Source organism: Protopterus annectens, chromosome 3.part1 (genome assembly GCF_019279795.1).
Source record: "Protopterus annectens isolate FY-2018-M chromosome 3.part1, PAN1.0, whole genome shotgun sequence".
Taxonomy (NCBI): domain Eukaryota; kingdom Metazoa; phylum Chordata; order Ceratodontiformes; family Protopteridae; genus Protopterus; species Protopterus annectens.
In genome coordinates this window covers 1466776722-1466798631 of record NC_056732.1, presented here as the reverse complement: position 1 = coordinate 1466798631, position 21910 = coordinate 1466776722, and the positions used below count along the sequence as shown (strand labels likewise).

At 37.9% G+C, this 21910-nt stretch overlaps 1 protein-coding gene across 1 annotated transcript in view; it reads left to right on the top strand.

Moving 5' to 3' along the window:
• LOC122797794 (cubilin-like) overlaps nt 1–21910 on the top strand; it is a 2156354-nt gene that overhangs the window by 1756679 nt on the left and 377765 nt on the right. Inside the window, 1 exon segment of the mRNA XM_044066315.1 lies at nt 13308–13525. Within this exon segment, the coding sequence (XP_043922250.1) occupies nt 13308–13525 (218 nt within the window).

Here is a 21910-nt window from a genome sequence, read left to right as displayed (position 1 = left end):
AAATGCACCGAGCTAGCACACTGAGAACGTTTATTGATAGACAAAACAGAAAACAGAAAATGGTGAGCGCTTTCACAACATAAAGTTGCTTCATCAGACAACAGTAAAACGCTTACACTCTATTTAAATAGTCAAATATCCATTACTCAATTAACTAATTAGGGCTAGCAAGCTGTACAGAATCAAAATCAAGAGAAGGTTACCACAGTGAATCCTACAATAAAGATGCACTATGCATATAATGTTACACACAAAGTTCTGCACTATATACAGTGTAAAAAAACATATACATACATATATAAGATAAAACAATAACAGTAAAACATATAAAAAGCTAAAACCATCTAAAATGTCTTCTAGAAGATCTTGAAATCAGTGCATGAGTGGTCGAGCCTTCAAAAAGGGAACCAAAGTAGTGGCAGCATTCAATCCAGGAAACTTCTCAGCGTTAAGCTTCAGTATCCATTTTTGCTCATGCCCCTCTGTAATATATTCTATGTCACCACCCCTAGGGTTCATATAAATATGTTGCAAAACCAAGAATTTAAAAGAATGTGAACGATCATTAGACATAACGTGACAGGCCAGAGCACTGGATTGTTTATAGTTGGTAATGTCTCTCACATGTTCTAAAATATGATCTTTCAACATTCTTTTCGTTTTGCCTACATAATAAGCATGGCATTGTTGACAAAAACAAAAATAAACAACATCAGTGGTTCTGCAATCTGAATATTGATTAGAATGTAATGAAAAATTCCTGGTAGGATGCACATAATTACTTTTGTTATAAACAAACTGACAGGCACTACAGTTCCTACATGGAAAAGTTCCACGGCGAACAGAGTAAGTTAACTTTTTGCGTGTTTCCCCATGGCAAAGGTGTTGTTTAAGTGACTTACTATTCTTAAAACTGAAATGTGGAGTCAGTCCAACCTTGTCTACAAGGCCAGGAACTTCTTGTAAAAGGTACCAGTATTTCTTAACAACATCCACATATTGATTAATGTTGCTAGAAAACTGGAGAACCACTCTAAAGTCATTCTCAGCTGTGGCACTGTGTGTTGCATCTGTGGTGGCTCTGTTGTGATTATAATAAGGTTTGCACCTAGTATCTCTAACTTCCAGGCATCAGATATTGCATTATCAGTGTCTGCACTAGAATATCCTCTAGCTAGAAACTCAATTTTCAAGTTATTCAATGCAGCTACTGCATCGTTGTCATTACTATGTAGCCTGAGTGTCCTAAAAACTTGCAATCTTAACACATTCCTAGGAATGTGTCTAGGGTGCATACTAGATTTATGCAGCAATGTGTTCTTTCTAGTTGGTTTATGGTATATAGTACTGCAGAGATGATTCAAATCAGATTTACTGATTTTGACATCAATAAAACTTATGTCAGTGGTTGAACTCTGGTGTGTAAACCTTAAAAAATCAGTTGTTGAATGCAAGTAATCCAAAAATTGGTCTAGATCAGAGCCGGAGCCCTTCCATAACATAAAAACATCATCTACAAACCTAACATACCACAGTATTTGTCCAAAGAAAGGATTAGTGGCAGACAAAATGTTTTGCTCTTCCCAACTAACCAGTGCTAAGTTGGCGTAGCTATTGGCACGAGCAGTGCCCATTGCCACGCCAACTTTTTTCAGGAAAAGCTGTTCTTGGAACATAACAATATTATTTTCTAAAATGATTTCTAATGAAGTGCAGATTAACTGTATCTTATTATTAGTCAACAGTTTGTGCACAATTAGAAAATCTCTAATACTATCAACACCCCAAACATTTGGTATACTGGTAAACAGAGATTCTATGTCCATAGTTGCAAGAACAAATTCCTCATCTCTATCTATCGTCTCCATCCTATTATGTAGTCACTGTAAGAACATCTTAGTGTCCTTTAAAATAGTATAACAGTTGTCCAGAAAACCATGTAAAGTCCCTTCTACATATATGGAGAGGGGCGCAGTACACCAGCCACTACCTGAAACAATAGGTCTCATAGGTGGATATAACAAGTCCTTGTGAATTTTAGGTAGAGCATATATCCTGGGAACAACAGGCTTATGAACATTAAAATACTTAAAAAGTGAATCATCAATCAAATTAGTTATTAACAAGTCAAAAATTAGAAAATAAACTTTATCTATGATGGCATTCACCATAGATTTAGGAATACGTTGATATACGGCAGTATCAAGTAACAGTTTCTCCATTTGTGTAACATATAAATCTTTATCTAAAACAACAATGCCGCCTCCTTTGTCGGCCTGTTTAATGCTCAATGAATGTAGGCTTTTTAAATCTTGCAAAGCTCTGTACTCTCCAGTAGTCAGATTATAAAATGACAGGTTACAAACAGATAAAGCATTCAACTCCCTAAAAGCAATCTCACATGCATCAATAAAACGTTGAATACCTATGGGTGTAGCTGGAATAAAAGTACTAGGTTGTCTATACATACAGGCTTGGTTATATGTATTGGTGTTGCCTGCAGAAAAATACATTTTAATGAGAGATTCCTACCCAAAAGTCTTAAATCTTTTAACATTTCTGCAGGATCAGCCCTCCTAGCAGGAATAAATGATAGACCTTTGTTAAGTAAACTGAGCTGTTCCATAGTTAAGTAAAAAGAAGAAATATTAAAGACTAAACCTGGGTCTATAGACGTCTCTTCTTGGATTGCTGGGAAGCTCTGTCCGTTATATGAGCCCTGGGTGCTTTGTTGTTGTAGGTTAGACTTTTGGAGCGAGTCCTGAATGGCAGCGCTGCCTTCAACGAGAAATCACCCTTCTTTGAGCTGTCTAAAAAAACACTAGTATCTTTCTTACAAGCAGGTGATGGAATAACATTTCCAGCAGATATACATGAAATTCTGGATGTATGCGACGTAACCGTCGACACATATGAAGGTTTGATAGTGTTAAGAGGCTGATCTCCAGCTACAGGAGTTGCAAAGTTGTCCAAAGCAGTAGAGGAAGCTTGTACATTCAAGGCGACATGCTGAGCGTTCGTAGGCATGGACGCCATAACCGGCCAATCAGCTGGAATACCGGAAGTAAGCCCGGAAGCGCTAGCTGCACTGTCAAATGTTTGAATGGTATTCGGAGCAAAATTCAAAGTGCTGTTGCCTTGATTAGGTCTATTAGTAGCTTCTTTGGGCCAAGAAAACACATTATTATTGGCAAAATCAGCTTTATCTCTATTGAGTTTGGAAAGTTTAACAGTCTGCAATTTCTTTTCGTATGCTACGATGTTATCTTGTAATTGACTCATTTTGTTCAGAGTTATGTCACATGAAAAACTGTCTGTAATCTTAGATTCTAGGTCAATGATCTGTGACTTCAGATCTGCTTCTGTAGGTAGAAAATATTCCAGTAAGAGTTCCATATACTTGGAACTAAATTGCAAGTTCAATTCTTGCCACTTACGAAGTAAAACTGGATATGCATCCCCATAAGTGGGCATATTCAATATTCTCAGTCCACGTGGAATGATCTTGGCTTCCAAAGAAGCTTGCAAATGCAGTCGCTGCCATTGTATCTCCTATATCCTTGCTGATAAGATCCATAATGATTCTCTCCATGGCCTTGCATATAAGGCTGGTTAGGCCAATTAGACTATAGTTCCCAAGGTCGGTGGATGCACCCCCCTTGTGCAAGGGGAAGACAGTAGCTGTTTTCCATTCAGCAGCGACAGCTTAGGCTGTGTTTCAAAAGAGTACCCAATGGTGTTGCTAACTCCTGTTTTAAACCAATGAGAATGCAGGCTGGGATGTTATCAGGTCCCACAGAGGCTGTGTTTTTGGCCTTGGAGAGAGTAGTTAAGAGCTGCTCTTTAGAGATACTAGGTGGAGAATAGGTGGTAGGAATGTTTTGGGGCATAAGTGGCGGGGACAGGGGGAAGATGTTTTTACTGAACCTGTCCACTAGTAGGTTGGCTATTTCCACTGGTTCAGTATATGTGGCACCATTCACTACCAGTTTAGCACAAATCTGGGCTTTTCCTTTAAGGTTTCTGATGTAGCTAAAGAATGCCTTATGGTTATACTTAGCTAGAGATACTAATCTAGATTTGTAGTTAGCTTTACTGGACTTTACAAGATGTCTTATTTGCTTGTTCAAGCTGATAAAGGTGTGCTTCCAATTCTGAGATCTTTCCTTCTTGCTCTTAGACAGCAGTTTCTTCCTCTTATTATATAACTTGTTTATGGCAGTTGTCCACCAGGCAGGCTCGTTTTTTTCTTGAGGATCATTCTTTGGTCCTATTAGGAATGGCTGAGTCAATATATCTGGTGCAAGTTGTTACTAGTATAATAGTATGTATGGCCTATTTGCATAGCTGCACCTTGTTCACTAATGTTATTCATGTAATAGTGTTGTGTGTAGACAGCTCATACTAGTGTCTAAATTATTTCTATAAGTTTGTGCTGTTACTGGTGGATAGAATCACATTGGAGAACCACGACAGATTGCTGTGCGCTATATTTTTATCTGTGGCTGCATAACTGTCTGGTTTTTGTTTTCTAATGTTCTTCCAATTGGCTCAGTATCTGCATATACTAAGTAGTGCTTCAGGTCATTGTCCTGCATGTGGTAGCTATTTGCTCAGTGTGTTTTTTATAATCTTTATAATATATATTTACCATCTCAAAAGTGCTTACTCCTCTCTGTACTCTTCTTTTCTAGACCTAACACCACTCTTAAGTATTCAACTGCGGTACCACCTTTAACATTCCTATAAGAAAAGTGGAGTCCGGGTCTGAACTGTCTGCAAACAGCTACAGTTAACTTTGAGTATGTGTCTAACTGTTTGAGCCAATCTTCATTTTCCCCTGGAGAGCACTGTGCTTTGGCTGTAAGCAGCCCCCCCCCCCACACACACACACACACACACATCTTCCACTTTCTCATATTCCCTTCTGTTAGCCAATAGTATCTATAACTGATCAATACTGTGTGTTTGTTTATTTAAACTATACCACAGTAGCCTACTGATACAAGGTTATCCTGGTTTTCCACCTGAGAAATTAAGACAAGACTTACAGTTTCAGAGCAGTCCTTGGTCAATTGTGATTGTTCTTAACACATACTTGTCTTGCTTTGTGAGTGTTTCCAGCCCCTCATACTAGAACCTAACAGGGTCTCTAACTGCTTCGCTCCCCGCCCTGCCCCCCCATTCCCTCCCGCCCCCAGTGGTCCCACCTTTATTGCACTCAAACCCCTCCCATCTTGCCCAACACTACCTCCTCCATATTCCCTCTACTATCACACCTCCTTAACTGACATGTACAAGCATACCTTTCCTTTGCTCACTGCATGCACTCTCCTTGCATATCTTACATCCTACAAAAGCTCCATCATTCCCCCACTCAACCACTACCACTGTACTACTACTCACACCACCACCCATGTCTCACCTATACTCAGCTCCCCTCCCACCAGCTCAAGAACCATCCCTATGCACCCCCCACATATTCTACCAACTATATTACTCAAACGTAAAGCATCCCTACAACTTAACATAGTAGCCCTCCCACCATACCTATTACCCACAGAGAACAATCATAAAATTTCCCTTATAAACAAACACATTCAAAAACTGAGAAAACTAATAATCTCATGCATATCAAAACTAGACCTAAGTGGAGACATCCACCCCAACCCTGGCCCTACCATCTCCAACCCCAATCCTCAAAATCAGACTAGAAAACACAACTTCTCCCATATTACAGCCAATAGAAAGCCAAGTGACTTCCTTCTACTAAGCCTAAATATTAGAAGTATATCCAACAAAGTCCATGAACTCCATGCAACCATAGACTTATACTCCCCAGATATAGTCGTCCTGACAGAAACCTGGCTAAAACCTCACATTACCAGTGAGCAAATACTCCCTACAGGTTACTGCATACTAAGAGTGGACCAGCTAAACAAAAAAGGAGGTGGTGTAGCTATAATATTTAAACAACATCTAAACATCCAGATCTTAAAATCATCAGCTCCACAAATAGGCAATGAAGAAATAATATATACCAACCTCAAAATTAACCGAAACAAAACCATCAACATAACTGGATGCTACTTCCCACCTGGCCAAAACATCCCTCCACTAGAAAACCTCCTCAGCTGGTCTACCCACCATCTCCCCCAAGAAACTATCATCTTAGGTGATTTCAATATTGACTGGCAATCCTGTTCTGGCAACAATCCAACCCATCATGTAAACCTTCATGGCTTCACCCAACTAGTCCAGTCACCAACCAGGATAAATAAAAACTCCAGCAAGCACTCTACCCTGGACTGGATACTAGTCAGTAAGAACCCCCAGTCATATATAACAGGCTGCTTATCAGATAGCCTCAGTGATCACTCCCCAACATTCCTACTCAAAAAATACCTGTACCAAGCTAAACCTGTCATCTATCGTCAAATACGTAAAAAACGAAACTTTAACCCACTCACATTCATCTCATCCCACAAGGAATGTAACTGGCATGCTCTAAAGTACCTCAGTCTTGATGACATGGTTGAATTTTTTAATACTACCTTCCTGAACATCCTTAATTACCATGCCCCCATAAGATTTTCCAGAACCAAAGCACAACCCTCCCCATGGCTACAGAAAAACACTAAGTCAGAAATGAAAAACAGGGATAAAGCCTGGGAGCACTGGCACAAAACCAAAACCCCAGCAGCTAGACAAAAATTCCTAGAACTACGCAATAGAGTCAAAAAGCTAATAAAACGGGACAAATTCCAATACTACCAGTCTGCCCTAGACTCCTCACAACACAGCCCCAAACAATTCTGGTCCTCCATAAACTCCATCCTCCACCCAGGTAAAGTCAGTACCCCTCCTCCTAACATCCCTCACTCCTCAGAAAATATTGCTACCTCATTCAACACACACTTCACCCAAACCATACTATCACTAGCTAAACAACACAACCCCCCCTCCAACCCACACCTTCAACTAGTAATCTCCCACTGCCTTCTCTTTTTCTCCTGTACCTACCTCCAACATAAAAAAACTCTTAACTAAACTTAAACCCACCAAATTAGCAGCAGACAACCTCCCAAGTGAATACCTACAAATCGCAGCTGATGCTCTGGCCTACCCAGTATCCATCTTGGTTAACCGATCTCGGTCAGAAAGTTACGTTCCCACATTGTGGAAAGTCTCACATATAATTCCCCTACACAAAGGCGGACCCTCTGCAGAACTAACCAATTACTGCCCCATAGCTATTCTCTCTCCACTCTCCAAAATACTAGAGATGCATACACTCTCAGGTCTCACACTACCTCCTTACTAACAACCTCCTTTCCAGTACTCAGCATGGTTTCCGACCAAACCATAGCACCACCACTGGCTTACTCTTCTTTACAAACACTATCCTTCAGCATAAAAACAATGGCTATCTCTCCTCTGCTACTTTCCTAGACCTATCTAAAGCATTTGACATGGTCCCACACAAACAACTTATCTCTGTCCTCAATAACCTATCCTTCTCACAATCAGTCACCAACTGGTTTCAGAGTTACCTGTCTGACCGCCAACAATCTGTTGTATGGCAGAATGACATATCTCCCCAACTACCTGTCTCCATAGGGGTTCCCCAAGGATCCATCCTTGGACCCCTACTTTTCTCTGTTTACACCAGTGATCTAGCCTCTGCCACCAAACATGGCACACTCATCCAATACGCAGATGACTCTACCATCATCTGCTCAGCCCAGTCCCTACCCAAACTGCAAAAGTCACACAGGAAGCCTTTTCCTCTGTTGAAACATGGTTATCCGATGCCCAATTAATACTCAACCCAAACAAAACTAAACTACTCATCTTCCAACCCACCAAACATACTCAAAACAACTCTCACTTTAACATCACAGCAAAAGACAACACCACTATATACCCAACTGAACACACCAAATTGCTAGGAGTGGAAATAGACAATAAACTAAAATTTGACATTCACATATCCATGACCATAAAAAAGGTCCACAAAAAACTAGGAGCATTATACAGAAATAAACAATTTCTCACCAAAGCAGCAAAGATTTCAATAGCAAATTCCCACCTTATCTCCACCCTACTTTATGCCTCTCCAGTATATACCAACCTAAGGCAATGTGATCTAAACAAGCTAGAGACCTGCAACAACAAAATCGCAAAATTCACCACAGGTGCATCCTACCGTAGTCACCACTGTCTCTCACTTGCTGAACTGGGCTGGCTTGAACTCCCTCACCTCCTTCAGTGGTATCAACTCTCACTCACCCACAAACTAGTAAACCATCCACTAAATGTCCCATCCTTCCAGAATCTACTCCAACCCTATCGCACCACCAGACCACTAAGATCCAGCAACAAAAATCACTTGCAGATCACTAAAGCCAATAACTCTGCTGGTGAAGCACTATTCTCTTGCGCCATAGCCAAATTATGGGACTCACTCCCACCCACAATTACCTCCGTACCATCATGCACCAACTTCAAAACTTTATTAAAAGTGCACCTAAAAACATGCTGGCTATGCCCTTGCAATTCCCACTCCAATATCATCCACCCCATCCAACTACTACCTTTCTTTCACCTCCACTAACTACCTTGATGATAGCAAGCTCAGATGCTCATAAGCCTAGTACTTATTATACAGCATGAACTTCTCATTGTTACATTTGTTAATGCCTGTTATGTACTTCAAAGATAAGATTCTAGTTGTCTACTGATGTACTATGTTCTTCATCTGTAAATATGTTGTAAGTAATTTCTATGTTAAATTGTTAATCACTATGTAATCCAATGTAACTACTGTCTGTTTATTTTACTGTGGAACTTTTCTCCCCGGGCCTCCGCTGAAAATGGACCCTCGTCCAGTCGGATACTCCCGGTCAACAAATTTAAATAAATAAATAAATAAATAAATAAATTTCTCCCCGGGCCTCCGCTGAAAACAGGCTCTATGGAACCTAGTCGGACTTTCCCGGTCAACAAATGTTAAATAAAAAAAAAATTAAAAAAATAAAATACAAGTGTATAGATATTTATACACGGCATTGGTGTATATTCCAGTACAGGTGTCCTTGCCATCAGTGGGGACAGGAGCTTTGACACTATTAATAATGCCAGAGCTGCTAGAGTTCCAACATTGTCCACCACAAAAGCAGTGACTGGCCTGACAGGATTGCCATAGTGCAAGGCTGTCATTTCACAGACTGCGATTGATTTGTTCACAGAGTCATTGTTAAGAGAAGAATTTTCCACACAGACTGTTCTGGCTGGTCTAGAGAAATGACATATATAGTACAAGTGTGCCTACTACACAAACTGTTACAGGCACAATGACACAGCAGTTACAAATACAAAATGCTTTGACATATACAGTCTACAGACACAAGATCACAAACTTTAACTGGTCCAGCAATAGGACTTCTACACACACATGACAAAATGTTGCATATAAGGGGTCTAGCCCACTTCAAACTATATATACATACAAGATTATGACATTAAACATTTGGCCAGTCTTTCTGCAACACAACTGTACTTAGTACAATATGATCTACTCCACAGACTGCAACTGGTCTGATAACACACCCTCTGCAGGTACAGGATTACCAAGTTTACAGACTAACTAGTCCTCTGAAAGGAAAGGGTAGTGATCCAGCTGATATTCCAAGACTTGTTAATGCAAGTCCCAAAATAGCAAGACTGAATGAGTAAAAATATGAACATATATAATAAGTGCAAGACTGCTGTTGAGCTTGAAAATGGTCAGTGAGGTGCTCTGTGTGACATGTATGAGAAGTCTACTAACCTATGAACCAGAGATGGGCAGCCTCTGGGAGACAAACCTGTCTCTCCAACAGGTTTTGTTGATGTCACAAATTAGATTCAGACCTTCTAAGTGGATAATGCACAATGAGTTAGACTTATGGATATGGAGCATCTATAGTAGGGCAGGGTCCGAGATTGCCTTGTAGGCAAGACACAAATCATGTCTGAGCAATCTATATGATACCAAGTAGAGTGACAGTGATTTGAGCCTGTCCACATAGGACAGGTGTTGGAGGCCATAGATTATCTTTGTGAGTTATTTCTATGGCTTTTCTACATACCAAATGGGATGTTACACTTAATTATTGGACTAATGAGGGTGGAGTACAGAGAGGTAATGACCTTCTTTTTTTCTGGATGCAATCCCTTTACTTATGAGATGAATCAAGTAAAAGGCTTTTCTGGCCACTGCTGATACATGTTTGTTGAAAGTGAGACTTTTGTCAAGCTGAGTACCCAGGTCTCTCACCACAGGTTGTGTGCTTAGGGGGTTGCCGTTGATGTGATAATCAGTAGGGGCCATGTTTTTGCCAGATGGCATAATGATACATTTTTTTGCATTTAACTTGAGGCCATGACTTTGGCACCAGTCATTAGCTGCTGTGAGATTCTCTTGCATTATGTTAACATCATTTGGAAAATCAATGACAGCACCCAACATACAGTTGTCCACAAACTTGGTCAGCCACAGGTCTTTTGTCTTTGCCTGGACCTCTGAGAAGTAGATGCCAAACTGTATGGGTCCCAGGACAGATCCCTGGGGAACTCCACAAGTGACAGATCTGCTATCGGAGGTGGAGGCACCTATTTTGACCTTGAGTGTCCTGTCGGTGAGCCAGTTGGCCACCCATCTGATGAGATAGGGATTTATGCCAAGTTGTGTTAGCTTTTTGATGATGCCAGAGTTGGAGATTGTGTCAAAGACCTTGGCCAAGTCAAGGGAGGCTGTGTGTACTGACTTTCCCTCATCCAGGGCCTTAGTGACAGTCTCAAAGAAGTCAACCAGGTTCAACAAGCAAGATCTGCACTTGATGACTCTGAACTGGGTGGGATCAAGTGCTTGCAGATTGCCCATGTCCTTGTTTATGAGATCCATAATAATACACTCCATGGCTTTACAGATCAAACTTGTCAAGCTACAGGAGCAATAGTTTCCAGGGTCAGTAGTGGCACTACCTTTGTGTGTGAGTTTATATATATATATATATATATATATATATATATATATATATATATATATATATATATATATATATATATATATATATATAGACAGATAGATATACAAATATATATATATATATATATATATATATACACACATATCTATATATATATATATATATATAGGTCTGCTTCAAAAGAACCAAAACCCACATTACCGAAGATGACATCACCAAGACAACATCACTGAGCCTGACTCTAACGAACAACCACAGTGCCGAAGGAGTAAGTATCCAGGTGGCCAACAAGGGAAAGTTGCCCTTTTCCCCACTGTAGTTCAATCCCAGAATTGGTATATTTAGTTAGGGGGTGTAGGGGTGCATCCTTCCACATTGGGGGGGAGTGCAAGCTTAGCCCCCCCAGCTGGGTGGGTTTCAGGTAGTGCAGTGTATTTCATTGTTAGATGGTGGCGAACTGGATACTTACCCTGCGAAATCCTTCTGCATTGTGGTCATTCATAAAGTCAGGTTTCAGTGAGGTCATCTCATTGATGTCGTTTTCAGTAATGCGGGTTTTAATTCTTTTGAAGTAGACTCATATATATATATATATATATATATATATATACACATATACACACACACACACACATATATATATATATGTTTGGGGGTGCTGCCCCTCAGTTTCCTTGCAAGAAAAGAAATTTAAAGGAGAACATATATGTTTGACATTTGCTGTTCTCCTGCATTTTATGGTTATTTTTTTCATAATTCTGTGGCTCACATTTACTAGTCTCAGAATTACAGTAGGAAGCTCTCTGACAGAATTGTTACGATAACATTACGGTACAACGATATGTGACATTAACACATCAGTTATAGTAATAAAGCATAACTGAAGTGCTAGTGCGTTTCTGTGTTTTTCAAAAAAAAAAAAAGGATATAAAACATCTCTTGCAGTGAAAGTGAGGCTTCTGCTACAGCAAACATACCACCTGCAAGACTGTTCAGTGATGAGATTACTAATTGGTATGAAAGTAGCTGTGATGAGAAATTGGAATTAGTCCAGTCACAGAAACTCCATCGACATAGCCGTACTGACCATCTGTGATGAGATATTGAAATTAGTCCAGTCACAGAAACTCCATCGACATAGCCGTACTGACCATCTGTGATGAGATATTGGAATTAGTCCAGTCACAGAAACTCCATCGACATAGCCGTACTGACCATAAGCATTGTACCTGGTTCAGCAAAAGAACTGGCACATAGAAAACCATCTTCCACACAAACTTTGGCTAATCCAACCCTGCTAAACAAGCTGTTACTGGCCACTGAGACAGCAGCTAAGGACCACAATACAAATGCTAATTAAGAAGGACTTTCCAGTGGAGAAAATTTCTTTGTTCTAGTAAAAGGCCTGCTGCCGGCATAATAATGCTACATGAATGTTACTGGTCCAGTAACAGAGCTGTTGTAGTGACCAGACCACTGACACAGGTGCTCTAGGAACAATGTTATATCTATCGTATAAACTGCAACCAGTCCAAGGAGAAATGAACTATAATAGCAAGTCTGTCTAGTGTTTCTCATGTGAATAGTCTGTGGAGAATGTGCAACATTGTGACCAAATGTTCAAAAACAGACACCAGTTGGATACGGAGTTTTTGTGTTAAGGAAAGACCCCCTCACATACACCACCTGATACTTAATTACTTATGAGGTGAACATTGCTCAGGGAAAAGGCAAATATTTGACTTGTAAACAGAAAAGATATCACATAATTGCCTTTCTTCTTTCTTCCGCTATTTCAGGGAAAATCACCATTTTCAAAACACATTATTCAAATTATTGTGATTCAAACACTAGTGTTTCAGCATAACTTACAATACCCATCTGTCTGCTATGCAAGCTGTAACATACATAATTTGACACAGTAATTGATATTATAAAAATAGACCCTGGTTGGGATGCTACCCTATTGAAAACTAGCACATGAAGTGAAGACTGCAGAGGCAGCAGGTTTTAAAACTTGTGAAAAAATGTGTCCTATCAGGACAACATAGATCAGCCACACTGTTGTAACAGTGCCATAAGGCACTGCACTAACCTGTCATGTATGTTTTGGTATAGCTTTTTTCCTGGTTTATGATTCAGACCTGACATATAGTGAAACATTTGACTGTAAAGAAACATTGTAAAGCACCTCCATGTGACATTTTCCCTGTGATCACTCTATGAAATCCATTGTTTGGTATTACTTAAATATGAGTGTTGTTTTGTTTGTAGATTCAACCAGTTCCAACTTCAGACATCATCAGCTTGTTACTTTGACTATGTTGCTGTATATGATGGGTCAGACATCTATGCTCCTCTTCTGGGCAAATTCTGTGGTTCAGCTATTCCACCAGCCCTGAAATCTACTGGCAACACTCTGTTTTTGGTGTTTAAGACTGACTCTTCTGTCACTGCAGGTGGATGGCGGGCGACTTTTACAGACACGCTAGGTAAGATACATATATTTTATTTTATTTTTTTTGCTCATTTGTTAACTTCATTAGGCTGTCTCAGCCTTAAACAAAAGACTTATTTACATTTGTGGCTTGGAGAGAAATGCTCCAAAAACAAATATGATCATGTAGAAAACAGTTATTGCAGTATTAAAATTCCTAAACCAAACAATTGTTTTAAGATCAGTAATTAATGTGTGTAAGTATTTAGAAATTATAGTAGTCAGTACAGATTTTGCAGTATTTCCATAAATGTATGTAGAAAACCAAATATAGATGAGAAAAAATATGCACACACACACACACACACACACACACACACACACACACACACACACACACACACATATTAATGTTTTATTTAATTAATTAATTAATTAATTAATTAATTAATTAATGTTTGTTGACCTGGAAAGTCCAGGTGGCGACAAGCCCTTTTTCAGCGGAGGCCTGGGGAGAAAAGCCCCAAACAGAAATTATACAATCAGCCTGTAACTAAGTGCAGAAACATAGAGTGAGATAATAACTGAGGTAAACATTTATAAAATGTTATTGCAGAGATTAGTGAAAAAAAAGGTGTTATTCATGATAGAGGTGGGTAGTTGATTGTAGAATTTTAGTAGAACAGAACAGTTAGTAAGATGGGAAGGGTGGGAGGATGGCATAATGGTTAAGGTGTTTACCTTACAGACACAAGTTGTGGGTAATTGGCTAGGTGTGAAATAGCCCCCAAAGGCAGTTAGCCTAGTACTAATCTGTGAATCTGAAAAGTGAACTGATTATGAGAAAATGGACTAAGTACAGGAGAGAAAGTTAGCAAGAGAATTGAAAGAGCATTACCTGAAAGGAGCCTGAAAAAGTCATATTAAAAGACCAGTGGAAGTCTTTGCAGAGTATTGTTCATTTTTAAAGGTTAATGCTGATAGGTTCATAAGTTTATACTAGGCTAAGGACCAACGGAGTCTTTACAAGCCTGGCTGAGTTAAATATATACCTGTATGGTAGAGTATGTTAGTAAAGAGGTAGCCAAAGGTTATATGGAGGAGTACGTTAGTTGAGGATTAATTTACTTACTGCCAACTTCTGTCAATCAGAAACATGGGGGTCAGACCGGGGTGAATTTGTAATTTCCCATTCAGTGATCAAGCTTTCTTTTGAATAGGGTCAGGGATGAACTCTGTACACATAGATGGGGAGGTTATTCCATTGTGTGGTGATCCTTTGAGACACATCCTGGTCACACCAGTATGTTCTGTTTATGTCACAGGCAAAGTTAAGGTCCTTGGATCCAGTGTTTCCGGTGCTTTTTGTTTTGAGGATTGGTTAGCATTAATGCAACAATGATCTAATGATGACCATAGCACAGTTTGCAAGAACTTACTGTAATATGTGATGTCGATGTTTGAATCAATCACCGTGGCAGTACATGCACCCTCCATTTTTCCCCTTTTTCTTCTTCCATTTTTTGACCAAGGTAGAACTCCTGTTTGCATGCCATTGTCCTCTTTTCTATGTATATCTTGAGTCTATTTTCCCTGCACTTAGCCTCAGTAACCTCCTAATAGAAGAAAACTGAGAATGTTGGCACCTATATATCCCTTAGGTGCTAGCACACAGCCCTTGCACCAAGGGATAAGGTTGGATGTATGGCACATGAGAAAAGAGCATTTAAGCTTTGGCATACTTACTGAATGTATTGCATCCTTGGCAAGAAACATCCCATTGGTTAGCATGCTCTGCAACAGAGATTTATTTAAACATCCACTGATATGGTAAAATCAAGTCTTATACAGTTGTACTTTCCTGGAGGCCTTCCTGTTGATTGATTATACATCACCATTTTTATATCATCTGTGGCAGCACAGTGCTGCAGAGGATAGCATTGTTGCCTCACAGTAAGAGGCTCCTCAGTTTGATTCTCAGTTGGACTGCCTTCTATGTGGTGTCTGCATGTATTTCCTATGTTTGCCTGGGTTTCCTCCAGGCGCTTTGGTTTCTTCCTACATTCCAAACACATGCAGTAGGTGGATTGGACATACTAAACTGGCCATAGCTGTGAATATGGAGTGTGGAAGAACAACCATGACATGGCTAGCCACCTGGAGGTATAAACATTAGCTCTAGATAATTGCCACTCTTGAAGTGACACCCTGATCCCATGTGTAAAAATGGAGAAAAGGGGGCTGTGGATGGATGGGTGGATGGATGGACGGATGGATGGATGGACGGATCCCTAACTAGCTTAGCTATTAATTCTTGAGCCTCATCTTACTCTACCCTTGGAATAGTTAATTCTTCCATAAAATATTTCCATTTGTGCCATTTCCTGGTTTCCCCATTCCTCTGCTTTACATTTTAGTTTTTAAAAATGTTAAAATATGCCTAATACCTCTGGGTATTGGATTATTTTTCTTGTCATAGACTCCCTAAGTTTGGAAACAACACTTTCTACTTTCTGTTGCCTAAGTTGTTGTGTTAAGAGTTTTTTGTGCTCTAGAGTTGTTGTCAAAAATATTAACAGGAACCATTCTAATTTCATGAAAATAATGTAAATAGTCCTTTGTTTTCCCTTTAGCACTCAGCATTTGCTCATCTTCTTGTTCTGTGAAATTCCCATATTCATCAATATTTTAACCTTTGACAGCCCCTCTAAATAATTCTTATTATTCCTATTATATTTCTAAACTACATTTTCACTTAATCCCACTCACTAGCCATCTCTTCCAAAGAAATTTATATCTTCCCTAAAATTTTAGAATCATTTTCATTACCCATTAAATAAATTCCTCTCTTTTTAATAGAGAAGTAGGAAAGATCCAGGGACTTATTTTTAATACATTACTGAGCTTATCTTAGCTTTTATTGACATATGATCTGAAATACTCACTGGATTGTCTCAAACCTTTCTGTTAACTCATTACAACCAGGTGATGCCTCCAGGTGCTTCTGCAGTTACATCTTACTGATGCGTCTAGGTGTCAAATATTTCTTGTTCATATTTGCATTAATATTTATTCATAATCTTTTCCAGACTATTAATTTATTTTGTACCAAGCATTTAAAATGATATTGTAACAAGTCTTACATTCTTTTGCTGATTGTTAATACTTTGTTTTTAAAATTGTTTTTAAAAATTGTTTTCCCTGAGTAGCTTTTCTCCCCCGGTCTCTGCTGAAAATGAGCCAAAAGCTCAGTCAGACTAACCCGGTTAACACATGTAATATAAATAAATAAATAAATAAAATATTTCCAAAACCATGTCACATGCAAAGTATTAACAGATTTCATCTTAAAGCTTACACAATGGCAAACAGAACTGTATTGATATTTTACCTGTCTCTAGTGCAGGTAAATATAAATGAATTGTTGTTCATAGAATATGTATTTATATTGTCATAAAGCTCATGTTTTTTTTTCTAAATGTCACACCAACCAAGTAGCACAGATACAACTGCTTAACCTCATTTGAAAGCTCTCAACTAGGTGAACAAAATGCTGCTGACAGTATGTGTGTAACTTAAGTGGTTGCTGAGATACTGTACATTGTTTACAAAATATTACAGTCTTAATAGTTACTTTGTTTATTCTGACTTATAAAATCCATTTTAAGACATAGAACCTAAAGAATACTGCCACTATAAAAATAGTTTTTGATGAAGAGTTTGCCATTTACACTTCTTCTTATATATTTATTCTCCTCCAAGATGTGATCAATAACTCAAATGCTTTCAGTCAACTTTAACTTTTAGCCTTGAGAAAAATTACATAGGCTACCTGTATAGAAATGAACTCAGTTGTGCACTTTTATTGTTAAAGCATCAGTGTACTAATGCTGCTGGTAAGGCAACTACTTGTATAACTATTTACTTTCCACAATTTTGAGCTTCATTTATTTTCACTGAGCTGCTTGCTGACATACATTTAAATGTTAATTAAACTGTACTTATAGATTTCAGTAGGAACACTCTGTTCAGACCTCGCATGATTAATTGCTTGCACCTTTGGAGGCTTCTTATCTCCAAATAAATGCAGGTGCTACTAGAAAACAGCTAGATGCCTTGCAAATGCAAGAAAGAACCCCTGTAGATATCACTTAGAACACACTGTTCATACTGCTTGCATGTGCAGACTTTTTGTCACCAACTAAAAGCTGATGTTAATGGAATAAACAACTAAAACTTTTACAAGTGAAAGAAGTCACTACAATGTTCATACTTGTTATCAATTCCACTTGTTTTATCAAGTCTAGTTGCTTAAAAACATATATGTATAGCTTAGACTAAGAGCACTAGTCAAGGCAGTCACCTCTACAGAAACAAGGATCATTATTTTATTTTAACTCTGCATATCACATGATCCGTACACCTTTTCCATCCCCAGCAGCACATTATCACAATATTATATTAACTTTAACTTACTTTTCTCAGTCTTTCATATCTTGTTACAGTGCAAAGTCTGGATATATTACAACTAAGAGAAGTTACTTTTTACATTACTATGATAGACCTCCTCACCTTGCATTTCAAATACCTCTGACTGGATATGATCCAAGACTGCTTTACAATATAGTATGCAATTTACAATATGACATTTTAATACAACTATCTATAAAAACAAAAACTTCTTTACTTACAGTTACTTCTTCAGTCCTTTCAGCATCCTCAGCATTATGACATAACTGTTATTTAATGTTTTATAGTTCTTTCACCAGTATAATATAATCAACAAACTTCCAGTCTTTGCAACCTCCTCTTCTTTCAGAATCAGATCCCACACAGCTCAATTATATCTGATGGGATTGATGCTTTAAAGCTCTGTCACTTATTCACTTATTTTACATTGTTGCTGCTCTTCGTCCTGATACAAAGTAGAACAATTAGAGTATTATGGTAAATTACTGCATAAAAAGCTGCAGGCAGCAAAGTTTCAGACTTACAAATTTTAAAAGTAATAGAGATGCAGCAGTGAAGTCACAGTTAACTGAAGCACAGTTTCTTCTAATTAGAATAGTTTTGCTATCCACCTACATCACAGGTGACACAAAAAAGCAAGACATGTTAGGTTAATATCATATTACTGTTTTAGAAAAAAAGTAGTCTTGGTCTTGAGATAGCACTCTGCAGGTTGAGGTCTAGTGGCATATTCCAAGAATAGATGAGGAGCTGCAGCAAGCAAAGATGGGAGTATCAGAGTATATCTACCAGGGGATCCCTTTCATCTTCTTTTATCTGGAGGAAGAAAACTTTCACAATCTATGTGCTAGAGAAAATGAAAGGCTTGCAAGATAAAACATGATGAAAATTATGTTCCGTGTATGGTATACAGACCATGTGTTTAAAGTAGCAGTAACCGGAAAAAGTACATGCAGTATTTCTAACATCCATTTGCCACAATGTTAAATATTTCATGCTCTGGCAATAATGCCCTTCTAACCTGCCAATATACCAAAGCAGTTGCTCCCATAATAAATATCCTGGCTGTTCTTAAAAATGTCTAAACTAGCGCTTGCTATAACTTAATTTGGTAGTCCATTCCATGCATCAGCTACTCTCTCAGAGAACTAATTAATACATTTCTCATTCCTACAGAATCTTTTGCATAGGTTGTCTGATGATTCCTTACTTCTTTTTGATAATCCCAAACATTCCCAGAGGTAGCTGTCTGTAAATGCCCTGTATATCTGAGTAAGGTCTCCTCTTAATTGTCTATATGAGAAATGGTATAAATTCAGATATTTTAGTCTTTCATAATAACTTAAATGTTAACATCCATGGATGCCCTTGGTATATTTTTCCTGTATTCTTTCCAGTTTGTTCACATGTGTTTCTTATAAGGTTTCCATCTTGTTATTCCATATACAAGTATGTGTCTAATATAACTAACAATGACTTCATAATTTCTGATTTCCTAGACTTTATAAATCTTTTTATACTGCCTATAGTTCTATTACTATAATTAACCGATTGGTTGGTATAATTAGAATAACCCAAACTGAATCTACCCATATACCCATATACCCAAGTCCTTAAATGAATCTACAGTTTCAATTACTGTATGCTGTATTAAGTGTTTACCTTTCAATGTATGTCTCTTAAATCTCATATGCTTAGTTTTTGATGTATTTCTCAGTATATCATTTTTCTGTGTCCAAATGATCAATTTATTCAAGTTTTTTTCCAGATGTGCTCTATCTGTAACACGTGTAATCAGTCTAGCCATTTTCCAGTCACCTGCATACAGACTGTAGAACACCTGAGATGAAAAAGATAGATCTGAATGATACAACCTAAACAAGTATGGACCCAGGATAGAGCCCTATGGGACACTCTGTCTGTAAACTGTCAGTTAGCATATATTTGCCAATTTGTAAGCCATGAAGCTATCCATGTTATCTACAGTACATCATTACCTGGTTATTCTAATTTATTGGTCAGTATATTGTGTATGACCCTATCAAATACGGAAGTTAAATCTATATAAATTATATCACAGCACAATTTTTCATTTATAGCTGTTATTATATTGTTATAGAACATTATGTTACAGGTGGCAATGGATCTGTTTTCAACTTATGTATGCTAATATATGGTTTCAAGTCCCGAACTTTCCAGTTCTAACAATACTTTTCCCAATATAACCTTCTCCATTATTTTTCCAAAACATGAAAGTAAACTTATGGGTCTGTATGACTCCAGGTTTGTCCTACTTCCCTTTCTGTTAAAGACAGGCTTAATAACTGCATGCATCCAGTCATAAGAATTCTCCTCATATTTACATAACCTAGTACATAACAGATATAATGCTACTGTACGTTCATGCCAAAATGTTCTCAGGTCATTATTATTAATTCTGTCTCCTCCCTGTGCTTTGCTTGGATCCAGTTTGTGTAGTTCTTCTTCAATATAATCTAATTTGATTTCAGTACCTGAGGTTACCTGGATGTCAGTAGGGTAATTTATAAAGCCAAACTGCTTTGCATAAGATTTTCTAAATATATTTATAATCTGGTGTGTCTGAGAATAAATTTTAGAATCTACACACTGTTTATCAATTTGTATGTCTTTACTCCTACCACATCTTATATATCTATAAAATGGTTTCCTATTATGTTCAATATTTTTATATAAATTTTCTTCAAATTTTTCTTGATCTTTTCTCACACTATGTTTAATTTGTTTGTCTAGCTTGTTTATTTCAGTTTTCAAAGTCATAGTTCAACCTCTTTTCAGTTTCTTATATTTTTTGTCTCTCACCTTAATCAAATATCTTGTTCTTAAGGAAATATATCCTCCTAATGTGCTTCCTGATCCTGATGACACATTTTTTTTGTATTCAAACAATTTCTCTTTCAAAATGTTCCATGTTAATTTTTTTCCACTGAATGCATCACTCCGATTAGTTTTACATAGTGACTATTTTGCTTCCATATAATATGTTATTACTATGCTGTGCATTGGTTTACATTTCAGTTTGGCAGAATTATCTAGCAGCCTTTATCATTGCACATCATCACTGTACATCAATAGTGCTAAAACCTGAAATAAAGTAAAAGTAATTTATTTACAAACACGAGCAATGTCTAGTATGTTCTGTTCCTTGGTAGGCTTTTTTTTACAATCTGGAGCAACTGTTGTTCCTGACCATAAGTTGTAAATAATTTCCTTACTAGTGTTGTTGAATCAGTATTATTCCAGTCTGTTTCTGGTAAATGTTAAGTCTGCAGCCACTATTATTTTTCATTCCTGTGTTTCATGCAAGAAATCCATAAATTCTCCTAGGTCATCAGCACTTGAATTTGATGGTCCAACAATTGCTGTACATTCCAGGGTTGTCTTTATTGTCATATTTACACAATCTATAGTATTGGTGTTATTACTGAACATGTAATAATTATGGGTCTCATAAAACTTTTAATCCCTGTCATAACACCTCCACCTGATTTTTGTTGGAATGTGTTACAGTGAAGACATTTATACTCTGACAGAACTGGTTTCCAGTCATTGTTCTTTAGCCTTGTTTCACAAACAATAACAGCATCAATCTTGTGGGAACATAGCAAATTTTCAAAAAAAAAAAATAAAATTTATTATTAACTGTCCTGGCATTAACAAACATCAGACATGCACTGAATGTCGCTATCTGTAATCTATTAAATTTTCAACCTAGCAAAAATCCTGCCTTGTGTTTGTCAAATATTGCAAAGTATCTGCTGCAAAAATGTTCTTCCCTGATCTCGGCAAGTGCACGTCATCCTGTCAAAACACATGCAGTGGCCAAAATTAGGCTCAAATGCTCTACACATTTCCATTTTTGTTAAACAAGGCCATTTTTTCATATAGGTTTTTACCCCCCAAAACTTTTTTTCAGTGCTTGTGATTGGCT